Below are 12,495 nucleotides of genomic sequence, written 5' to 3' on the forward strand. Positions count from 1 at the left end.
GATTATCTGTAAGCTATAAACATCAAAATTAGAAGAAATAAAGTCTTTCATTCACTCTGTGTATTGAATCTATGTAATATGCGAGTTTCAATTTCTGAAATGAAAACCCGCCTGTCAGTGCTGTAAACCACGTGGTTTGAGTTCATCAGCTGACTGCGGGGGGAGGAAAAGGAAGAAGAGAAGAAGATGGAAGGGAACAGAGACGAAGCAGAAAAATGTATCAACATCGCCACGAAAGTGCTGGAAGCAGGAGACAAGGAGAAGGCCTTGAAGTTTCTCTACAAAGCGGAGAAGCTGTACCCGACCGACAGAGCTAAAGGTGAGGCTGAGTGTGCTGGAAAAGGGGCTAACTTAGCTCCTTCCGCCGTCTCTGTATAAATCAACCTGCTGTTAGCATGTAGCTGATATTCTTTAACATCATTCACGGTGACACTTCGCTATAAATCCTCTGGAGGGACTAGAATGATCATAAGCAACTGTTTATGTACCCATATCACTAGAGAAAGAAGCAGACGTTTGTTATTTTGGTAAATTTAGCTAAAAGGATCCCAGTTAGCTAGCTGAGCTGTTGGCCTGGCGGCTAGCCAAGCCTGTGCTTTCATTTAAAGGGAAACACTCTTTATAAACGGACATTAGTTAAATTTAAACTAGCTAATCAGCTCTAAACTGTCCTGCTCAGTTTCAGCGTAATATCCTAATTTTTTTTTGTTCTGATTATAAACCAGTTGACAGACTATTGTCTGTTGTCTTACTTTGAATTAAGCGCTAATTGAACTTTCACTTCAATTGTGGCTATAGTTTTGTAAGGGTTCTAGCTGTCAGTAGTAGCCAGGAGAAGGAAGCAGGTCAGGTTTGTTTAGAGGCAACAGCAGCCAATCCTTTAATTGAATGATAAGCCCACAAAGAGCTCCGAGCTTCAGGCTAATCATCCAGGACACAGGACAGGAAAACAGGGATAACACAGATGCTCTTAAATGTCCAGGTGGGTCAGATGCCTGCTTAATAACAAATTACCAAAATAAACACGGGCAACTGCAACAACCCTGGTTCCTAAACTGTGCTGCAGTGTTCCTACGTAGTCCGGAAATTACGACATCTTTATTGAAGTATTTTCCAGGTGTAGAGTAGAAAAGATAAATGAAGTAGAGTGGAAATATTTGTACTTCCAGGAATCACTTCGAAACACATTGTTTAAATCTTCCTGCCAGTCATTCATCTGCTCTTCCATCTGTCTATTGTTGTTCACCCTCATTTATCTGTTTGTCAGCATTTAATTATCCATCCATTCATCCATCCATCCATCCATCCATCCATTCATCCATCCATCCATTCATCCATCCATCCATCCATCCATTCATCCATGTGTGTCCATCTGTCTATTGTTGTTCACCCTCATTTATCTGTTTGTCAGCATTTAATTATCCATCCATTCATTCATCCATCCATCCATTCATCCATCCATTCATTCATCCATCCATTCATCCATCCATTCATCCATCCATCCATCCATTCATCCATCCATTCATCCATGTGTGTCCATCTGTCCATCCATTTATCAGTAAATAAAACAGTTTTTAGATAGTACATTTCAAGACAAAAATCACAAATTGATGTACAAAGGAAATTACAATACCATAAACAGTCAGGTGAAAGAGCTCGTTAAACAAAAGCAATTATGAAAAGATATGTATTTTTTGTTTTTTTTTAAGCAGCTAAAGAACGAAGAGTCCACACTCCTGAAGTTTGATGGTTCCATCATGGCCTGCAATGCTCTCCCAATGCAACAGACCTGTTTTATCGTAAAAAGTTTTTTATAGATGTGAACTTGTAAGTTTTAAGCTTTATGCTGTGTTCATTATGTGGTATTAAAACAACTTTGGCTGGAGTAATTTAATCGGACATGAATGAAGTTATGGATTTCTATATGAGCTTTTCCAGATTGCAAAAGTTGTTAGACAATTGAATTATGTAATCTGTTACATCAGCAGGTACTGGTATTCAGTGCATCAACAAACCTACCATGTCATGCTAAAAGCAGGGTTTCCCAGTCCAATGTTTACCCAAGCCCTGGTTCTGGGGACACATTGTTGGGTTATCGGTCTATCTGTGCTTTAATGTCTCTGATCCAGATGAATGATTTATGTAAGCGTATGTCGGACGTTTAGCTGCTTGTTATTGGCTCATGAGTTTAAACCCAGTGTGTGAACCTGGAGAAAGCTCAGTGGGAAAGGTTCCAAAGTCCTGGAATTGGAAGCTATTTAAAAGGAAACTTTTATTTCTACAAGTACAGACATGTCCACTGTTCATTCAGGCTGTGAGAGAGAGAGTGAGACTTTCAACAGATAACAGGAAGGCAAAACAGCAGCATTGCTCAGTTTGTTTTTTCCTGTTTTTAGACTGTTATCTAATAAGAAGAGTTACGTTAAGGGTCTAAATAGTCCAAGGAATACATATAGGTCCTGTGGTTTTAGTAACGCTAGCCACGTTAATTGTTATAAGATGCCAAAGCCAGTTAAAACTATGTATCAGTTTCTGTCATCTTTTTCATGGTAAAACCCAGCGACCGCTCTCTTTACACGTCACACGTCGGAGTGACGTTGTCTCTCTTACTAACATGAATTATTAAAGATTGACAGCTAAAAAATATCTTGTTTTTTTAACATATTAATTCTTACAGCAAAATTGGTATCGGTAATTGAACCTAATTTAATGCTTTGTTTTATTCATTTCATTGTTATCCTTGATTTTTGTTTTCTTCAGCCTTGTTGAACGCGTTAACGAAGAATGGAAGCTCAGCAGGCAACGGCGCGTATCGCAGGCGGCCCAAAGACCACTCAGAAACAGCGGGTTCCCAGCCAGGAGGAGAGCATCAGGAATCTGCAGGAGGCGACTCTAAAAGCTTCACAGATGAGCAGGTGGAAGGGGTTAAAAGGTGAGGGTGTATGATCGGCTTGGGAACACGGTTGGCTGGATATCTGTTGCTCATCTGTGGGTTAGTTGATTACTTTATCATATGTGACCGAACCTTCCCCCAGCTGTGCTGTGTATGCATCCTGAGCTTTTGACATGTTGTTAGATGTTTATTTCAGCTCCTGATGGATCCTTTGTTACAAATGTTCAAGTGTGCACTAAAGACAGGCTGTTATTCCATTCTAAGCAACAAACATGGATTTAAAAGGAATTGTTTGTTTACTTTCATATATTTCTACTTAAGTAGTTAAATGAAAAATCTGCAGAATCTGCAATTTTTTTTATTTGATTACTTGATTAATCAGAATAATCGATAGAATACTCGATTACTTAAACAATCGGTAGCTGCAGCTCTAAATATAACAGCCCTGATTTACAAATGATGACTTTTATTCTTTCCAGTGGAAAATACACCAGAGTGTTTAGATGAATTAATTAATTTTTAGACCTCTACTTTCCAAAGGATAAAAATCAACATTACTAACAAGTCAAACAAGAACGTTTTACAATGTTGTTATAGAAAACATGGACATCCTCACCTAATGTAAGCGTATGGGCGGATATGATGAGAAAACAAAGCTAAAGGGACACTGTAAAAATGAAACAGGAAATAGATTATTTTTTTTTTTTGTTGCATATTGTTATTCCAGCCTTATAGCAAAGAAAATAAACAATAAATATTTTAAACAATTAAACAAAAAAGCATGAAACGAATCAGAAAATCTGAGTCAGAAATGATGTAAAATAAGAACGCCGGGTGTACTCGAGACGGACTAGAAGAGTACGTCCTCTAGGCACGTCTGCATAACGTAAATGGTAAATGACTTGCACTTGTATAGCGCTTAATCAAGTTCCCAGAGACCCCAAGGCGGTTTACACTACAATCAGTCATCCACACGTTCACACGCTAACAGTGGTGAGCTACATTGTAACCACAGCTGCCCTGAGGCACACAGACAAAGGTGAGGCTGCCATACAACGGACGCCACTGGACCCTCTGACCACCATCAGCAGGCAAGGTGGGCGAAGTGTCTTTCCTGAGGACACAACAACTGAGAAGGATGGAGCAGGGGTTCGAACTGGCAACCCACCAGTTACAGGACAAACCCCTACCACCGTCACCTCAATGCACTGTTTTTACGACTGTGTATGCGTGCTCGGTGTCGCACAATAAACAGCTTGGCTGGAAAAAGTCTTCACATCGAACTGTTTGATGTGGAACTCTAAGCTGACATCCACTGCATCCACCGCACTGGCGGGGGTGCGGTGGGTTCCCTGGTGGAGGAGAAATGAGGCTAGGAGCCCAACCAGCTCGTTCTTCATCTCTAGTCTGGTTTAATGGCTGTAAATAGCACATTCTTCTCTGTTGTTTTTCCAAAGCTAGAAAGCTAATTAGCTCTTCCTCCTCGATCGACGACACCTTGTGGTACAAAGGTAAATCATAAAGGCAGAGTTACGATTAAACGGAAAACGTTCTGCAGATTTTCTATCATAAGCTATTGTTTGAATTTTTCTCTTCATGCCTCTCTCCCATGTCTTGCAGAATAAAGCGGTGTAAGGATTATTATGAGGTTCTTGGTGTGAACAAAGAAGCTGGAGATAAAGAGCTGAAAAAAGCCTACAGGATGCTCGCTCTGAAGTTCCATCCAGACAAGAACCACACCCCTGGAGCAACAGAGGCCTTCAAAAGTAATATGTGTTGTCCTTACAGTCTCCAGACAGGGTTTGGGATAGTTTTTTCTTTTTGGTGAAAATCTCTTGTATGGAGCAGAGAAAACTAGAACAAAAAATAGAATAAAACGGTCCTGTCGGCTCCTTTGCATTACAGTAGATTCACGTTGAATGAAAAAAAAATGGTAGAAAAGGGTGCACAAGCATCAAGGAGAAGCACAGCCATGAGGGGATTGTGTAGAGATTTTGCATCCTTTGTTTTGAGCCACTCCAGAATCCGAGACGTTGTCAGAAATGTTTTACCCTGGCTTAGGAGAAAAAGGGCCGGACTGTTAATACATCATGTAGATGGACACCTGACCTTCATTTCATAACTGATAGAAGAACAAATCCTTATTTTTGTTGCTGTGATGTAACCATTAAAATCTGTACCAAAGTTAGGCGTTTCAGACCTAGTCTCTCTAACCTGCTGGATATTACAGTACTGGACTGAAAGGTTAAAACAGTCTTGTCCGTCTCATTTTCCTCATTCAGAGATTGGGAATGCTTATGCAGTTCTGAGCAATCCAGCAAAGCGACAGCAGTACGACCTGACGGGCGGGGAGGAGCCGAGCAGCCCGAGCCAATCCCACGGAGGAGGCTTTGACTTCCACAGAGGCTTCGAAGCCGACATCACGCCTGAAGACCTCTTCAACATGTTCTTCGGGGGCGGCTTCCCCTCCTGTAAGAGAACAGTCCATAAACGCAAACACAGATCAGATCTCATCGTTGCCTCATCTGTGTGTGATGCACCATTTACAGGTCCTTCTCAAAATATTAGCATATTGTGATAAAGTTCATTATTTTCCATAATGTAATGATGAAAATTTAACATTCATATATTTTAGATTCATTGCACACTAACTGAAATATTTCAGGTCTTTTATTGTCTTAATACGGATGATTTTGGCATACAGCTCATGAAAACCCAAAATTCCTATCTCACAAAATTAGCATATCATTAAAAGGGTCTCTAAACGAGCTATGAACCTAATCATCTGAATCAACGAGTTAACGAGTTAACTCTAAACACCTGCAAAAGATTCCTGAGGCCTTTAAAACTCCCAGCCTGGTTCATCACTCAAAACCCCAATCATGGGTAAGACTGCCGACCTGACTGCTGTCCAGAAGGCCACTATTGACACCCTCAAGCAAGAGGGTAAGACACAGAAAGACATTTCTGAACAATAGGCTGTTCCCAGAGTGCTGTATCAAGGCACCTCAGTGGGAAGTCTGTGGGAAGGAAAAAGTGCGGCAGAAAACGCTGCACAACGAGAAGAGGTGACCGGACCCTGAGGAAGATTGTGGAGAAGGGCCGATTCCAGACCTTGGGGGACCTGCGGAAGCAGTGGACTGAGTCTGGAGTAGAAACATCCAGAGCCACCGTGCACAGGCGTGTGCAGGAAATGGGCTACAGGTGCCACATACCCCAGGTCAAGCTACTTTTGAACCAGAAACAGCGGCAGAAGCACCTGACCTGGGCTACAGAGAAGCAGCACTGGACTGTTTCTCAGTGGTCCAAAGTACTTTTTTCGGATGAAAGCAAATTCTGCATGTCATTCGGAAATCAAGGTGCCAGAGTCTGGAGGAAGACTGGGGAGAAGGAAATGCTAAAATGCCAGAAGTCCAGTGTCAAGTACCCACAGTCAGTGATGGTCTGGGGTGTCGTGTCAGCTGCTGGTGTTGGTCCACTGTGTTTTATCAAGGGCAGGGTCAATGCAGCTAGCTATCAGGAGATTTTGGAGCACTTCATGCTTCCATCTGCTGAAAAGCTTTATGGAGATGAAGATTTCATTTTTCAGCACGACCTGGCACCTGCTCACAGTGCCAAAACCACTGGTAAATGGTTTACTGACCATGGTATCACTGTGCTCAATTGGCCTGCCAACTCTCCTGACCTGAACCCCATAGAGAATCTGTGGGATATTGTGAAGAGAACGTTGAGAGACTCAAGACCCAACACTCTGGATGAGCTAAAGGCCGCTATCGAAGCATCCTGGGCCTCCATAAGACCTCAGCAGTGCCACAGGCCGATTGCCTCCATGCCACGCCGCATTGAAGCAGTCATTTCTGCAAAAGGATTCCCGACCAAGTATTGAGTGCATAACTGTACATGATTATTTGAAGGTTGACGTTTTTTGTATTAAAAACACTTTTCTTTTATTGGTCGGATGAAATATGCTAATTTTGTGAGATAGGAATTTTGGGTTTTCATGAGCTGTATGCCAAAATCATCCGTATTAAGACAATAAAAGACCTGAAATATTTCAGTTAGTGTACAATGAATCTAAAATATATGAATGTTAAATTTTCATCATGACATTATGGAAAATAATGAACTTTATCACAATATGCTAATATTTTGAGAACGACCTGTATATCCGCTTCTTTTAAGTTTCTCCTTATGGATTCTAGCAGCACAGATTTAATACTAACATAGAGAGCTGATGTGTCTGATTTGGAGCTACGTTTCTGACCACAGCTGTGATGTTCTGTCTGCAGCCAGCACCCACACATTCACCAATGGCAGGACAAGCTACAGCCATCACACGGATTACCGACAGGAGAGGACAGAGGAGCGAGGCGATGTGTGTAAACAGCTTCAGATTTTATTTTTGCCTCAAAGAATTGCCTCCATCTTTTACACACGTTTTCTGTTTGTCCGCAGGGGGGCTTTTCAATGTTCATCCAGCTGATGCCCATCGTGGTCCTGATCTTGGTGTCAATACTGAGCCAGTTGATGGTGTCCCCCCCTCCATACAGCCTCTACTCCAGACCGTACGTGTATTGGCACACACACTGTGGACCAGGATATACACCAAACAGGCACTTCACGTCTGTTGCTGAACCAGCTGCTTCCCATGCAGTCTGGAAAAGCCTAAAATTTGATTTCCAGGTCTGGGTGACTATGGAGAAGGAAGGCAGAGAATGAAAAAACATTTATAATTTCCAGGTTTTATTCCCTGTTCCATTGCCTAAATGTTGTTCTTTCTTCTTTGTATCCTTATTTCCTTCCTTCTGCCTTTCCTTTCTTCCTCTGTCTCTCATGTCTTTCTTCCTAACTTTCTTCCCTGGCTTCCCTCCCAGTCCACTTCCTGCATTCCTTTCTTTCTGGTGCCGCTACAGCACAACGGTCACTCAAGTCATTCGCAAAAATTCCAATGTGTGTATATTTATGAGAAATATTGGTTAAAACCAGATCAATTAAAGATGACTTGTCTGGATACTCACAAGAAGATTTAAAACTGTGAGAAACAAAAGAAAACCAGTTAAAGTTTCCAGTTAACAAAGTCTTATTAAAATTTAATAAGGATAAATGTTAAGTAAAGCTGGATTGTGCACAGAAAGGGCTCTAAAACAGCCCACCACAGTCATAAAATGGTCCTGAAGAGGACAGAACAAATAAGCTAGGAGGTACAAAAGAGAGCAAGTTTACACCCACCTCAGACCAACAGGGTCAGTGCAACACCTCCTCAACCTGCATCTCCACCGATAACAATCAGCACATCAGCTGACGTCGTGATGCATCTCTTAGGTTCTATGTCCAGATAGTTTTCTTCTTTTCTTAGAGATACGACTTTCAGATACAGTTCATCTGCTGTAGATAGACCTGACGTTTCTTCAGTTCATTTTTATCATTTCTTTAAGCACATGTTGTACAATATGCTGTAATGTTCAGGTCCTGCGCTGAAAACGAATTTAAAAGCAGACAACATTCAGAGAAAACCCCTTTTTTACAAGACCTTCAGAAATCCTCGTGAACTGTAGAAGATCACCAGAAGTTATGGCTGCTAGACAGCAAAATATAAAGATATTACATCTGGTTTCAAACTTCTACGCAGTTCTCTTCAGACGATCATAGCCTTCCTGCTACAATGTTTGTTTCTCAGTGCAGTGGGGGAGTTTAAGACCAGTTGTTGTTTGTCTTCTTTTTGCAGAAGTTTTTTCTCTCTTTCATTTAGTCAAACAACCGTCATGTCCTACGTGTTTTGCAGGTCCACAGGTCAGACAGTAAAGAGACAGACGGAGAACCTGCGTGTCGATTACTACGTCACCCGAGACTTCAAATCAGAGTTTAAGGGCTTGGCTCTGCAGCAAATTGAGAAAAATGTAGAAGAGGACTACGTAACTAATGTCAGGAATAACTGCTGGAAGGAGAGACAGACAAGTTAGTAACCGCAGTTCACTCTTTCAGTTCTTCCCTTCATCATTTTCAGTGTCTAACTTTGTTTTTCTGTGCGTGTCTCATGCAGAAACAGACCTGCTTTATGCTGCAAAGGTTTACAGAGACGACCGTATGCGGAAGAAGGCCGAGCTCATGACCATGGAAAACTGCAAGGAGCTGGACAGACTAAATAACTTATTCAGAGGCGGATGAGTTCGGAAGCTTGTAACAAATGTGAATATATGAATAGATGTCTATGCTCTTTTTTTTAAACAGCGAGGCTTTACATTAGCAGCAAAAGATTATTAAATTATTTAAGGCTTGTTTGAGGTTAGAAACGTCACACACCTCAAATCTCATCCTGTGAACGGCTCTTCCTCCTCATTCCAGCCTGTTCCCAGGAATCGCCTTGTTGCATCGTAATGAACCAGTCTGCACACTGTTAAATATTCTACACTTATTTTTATTTATTTTGACTTGTTTCGCTAGTAACCAGAAGGACAAGGACACCTGATTGTAGAGATTTTGCAGTGAGAATAGGAAGGATTTCTACATCGTGGGTTCATCATGACGAAGAAAGTAAAAAAAAACGGCGAGTTTATCAGGAGATGTTCTCCAGTGAGATCCATATCACTGAGGAGCAAAAAAACCAAACCGGGTTTTAGCATTTTATTTCCCTCGCTGAGTGGAGAAAATTAGACCGTTTGGTTTTCTTCTGCAAAATATATTTCAGATTGAAACAGTAAATCGCACACATCAACACGTCCATCAAGAAATGGTTGTACACTTTCATTTTTGAATGTTTAAAGTTTTGGCATTAATTGAAGTAACTAACTGAAGGAACAGGTTTTCTCTTCAGTGCTGGCCTGATCATTTAAATAAAGTCAAACTGGATTAATGTGTTTCTCTGCATCAGATAAATGTTTTTAACTACATCAGCTGATATTGAAGATGCACTATATGCAAACACATGAGTCGTGAAAGAAATGCTTGGCTTCATGGAATTTGATCAGCAGGGATGTTTCTTCTCCAAACAATGGGAATTCTTTCTGATGGGGGTTCTGGGCCACCGGGTGGACCGGGTCCTGGGCCACCGGGTGGACCGGGTCCTGGGCCACCGGGTGGACCGGGTCCTGGGCCACCGGGTGGACCGGGTCCTGGGCCACCGGGTGGACCGGGTCCTGGGCCACCGGGTGGACCGGGTCCTGGGCCACCGGGTGGACCGGGTCCTGGGCCACCGGGTGGACCGGGTCCTGGGCCACCGGGTGGACCGGGTCCTGTGCTTTGTCTGCAGGGCGAGGCCATGGCGTCTCAGCCTGTGTCTCTTTGGCCCCTGTGCTTCACTGATGACCTACCTCTGTGTGGGGCATATAGCTGCCCTGGGTTGAAGCCCTGTGTAGGTCAGCCTGGGACTGCTGTGGCCTTCCAGAGCTGGGTCCACCTGTCCTTTGCTGCTCTAGGGTGCTGTGTGTTGCAGACCTACCGTTCTTGTCACTCTAACAACGGTGCAACTCAGGACAAACTTGCTTACATACGCCAGCTCAACACAAATTTACAGAGTATAACCCTAACCCTTGCAAAGCATGTAGAAGTCCTTCATTTTTACCATAGGAACTCTTCAACTGAGATGTGATGGGATCTAAAACAAAAATCACATTGTGTGATTTTTAAGTAATTAGCATTTTATTGCATGACATAAGTATTTGATCACCTAACAACCAGTAAGAATCCCAGCTCTCACAGGCCTGTTAGTTCTTCTTTAAGAAGCCCTCCCGTTCTCCACCTATTAACTGCACCTGTTTGAACTCATTATCTGGATAAGAGACACCTGACCACACAATCAAACAAACTCCAGCCTCTCCACCAAGACCAGAGAGCTGTGTGAGGACATCAGGGATAAAACTGTAGACCAGCACAAGGCTGGGATGATCTACAGGAAAATAACCAAGCAGTTTGATGAGAAGACAACAACTGTTGGTGCAATTATAAGAAAATGGAAGAAGTTCAAGATGATGGTCGATCTCACTTGATCTGGGCCTCCAATCAAGATCTCACCTCGTGGGGCATCACTGATCATGAGGAAGGTGAGTGATTAGCCCAGAACTACACAGCAGGACCTAGTCAATGACCTGAAGAGAGCTGGGACCACAGTCTCCGAGAAGACCATTAGTAACAGACTAAGGCGCCATGGATTAAAATCCTGCAGAGCACGCAAGGTCCCCCTGCTCAAGCCAGCGCAGGTCCAGGCCCGTCTGAAGTTTGCCAATGACCATCTGGATGATCCAGAGGAGGAATGGGAGAAGATCATGTGGTCTGATGAGACAAAAGTGGAGCTTTTTGGTCTAAACTCCACTCAGTGTTTGGAGAAAGAAGAAGGATGAGTAAAACCCCAAGAACACCATTCAAAATCCCTACTGCAGTGTGTGCGAACCTCGTCAGAATCGACAGGAAACATCTGATATCAGTAATTTTAACTCAGTAATCTGCATTTTGTTTTAGATTCCACCACTTACAATTGAAGAGTACCTATGATTAAAAATGAAAGACTTCTATATGCTTTGCAAGTGGGACAACCTGCAAAATCACTAGTGTATCAAATACTTGTTCTCCCCACTGTATATCTACACATGTTCACTCACCAACACAGATAATCCAAACTGGTCATACAAACACAGGTTACTGTTACCTCAATGTGGCCTGCCTACTTTGATACTGGATCCAGTCTCAATTTAATAAGATTAATTATGAAATTAAGATTTCATCTTTTTTTTTTTTTAAACTGCACTTGCAACATGTAGGCAACCAGCTTCTCTGTATAGCATCCCTGAAATGCCAAAACAGGACATTTGGAAAAGCAAATTCCAGTGAGCAGATGTTTGGATAAAATTGCCTTCTTGCTGTCAAAAGAACATGGAAACAATGGTTCAAGAGAAAGCTCAGAATAATTATTCACTCCAACCTGGTGTAGGCAGACCATCTGTGAATGAACATGTTGAACCTTGAAGTAATTCACAGACTCAACACAAGTCAAATTTATGACTTTGGGACAGTAAAGGATATTTCTATTCTATCTATATACATGTTTGTTCAATAAATTAGACATTGAAAAGTTCATTTAGATTAATTCAAAACAGACAGGTTTTCAAGCTTTTATTTCTGTCAATTATGATTTTCCACTTGCAGCTAATGCAAACGCATCATTTAAAATTAGAATATTACATCTAAACAATAAAAAATGTAAAACAAAAATAAGGGTTAAATGAAAGTATCTTTAATAGCTGCTTAAAGGATGTTTTGGAAAAGGCACATTTAATCCGACTGTATTAAATTGACCATCCACCAGAGGGTGCTGTGGCACTTTTTAAACACAGAGGATTTCAATTTTATCTGAACTTCGTTTGATTCTTGCTGGCAGAGCTGCGAGAAAATATGATCTTCAAGAAATATATTCAGCTCATAAACCCACAAGTTGCCGTCAACATACCCCTTATTTTAGCGTTACATTGTCATCAGTATGAACGTAAAGAATCACATCTGATTATAGACTTTCGTATGGAGATTTTACGCTGCTGTTATGAACTGTGGGTAATGTAGTTCGCAGTGAATCCATGTATTACTAATCAAGTTTTAAACAACTTCACTGTTAAAAA

At 41.8% G+C, this 12,495-nt stretch overlaps 1 protein-coding gene across 1 annotated transcript; it reads left to right on the top strand.

Annotated features, from left to right (window-relative positions):
- The first annotated feature begins 130 nt into the window (after positions 1-130).
- On the top strand, positions 131-9,747 carry dnajb14 (DnaJ heat shock protein family (Hsp40) member B14). The gene is made up of 8 exons (XM_047366650.1): positions 131-319; positions 2,761-2,932; positions 4,514-4,659; positions 5,176-5,364; positions 7,183-7,268; positions 7,349-7,458; positions 8,676-8,848; positions 8,934-9,747. The coding sequence occupies exons 1-8, from the start codon at positions 187-189 to the stop codon at positions 9,056-9,058; spliced, it is 1,134 nt and encodes a 377-aa protein (XP_047222606.1). The 5' UTR covers positions 131-186; the 3' UTR covers positions 9,059-9,747.
- The last annotated feature ends 2,748 nt before the right edge of the window (positions 9,748-12,495 follow it).

This window comes from Girardinichthys multiradiatus, chromosome 5 (genome assembly GCF_021462225.1).
Source record: "Girardinichthys multiradiatus isolate DD_20200921_A chromosome 5, DD_fGirMul_XY1, whole genome shotgun sequence".
Classification (NCBI taxonomy): domain Eukaryota; kingdom Metazoa; phylum Chordata; class Actinopteri; order Cyprinodontiformes; family Goodeidae; genus Girardinichthys; species Girardinichthys multiradiatus.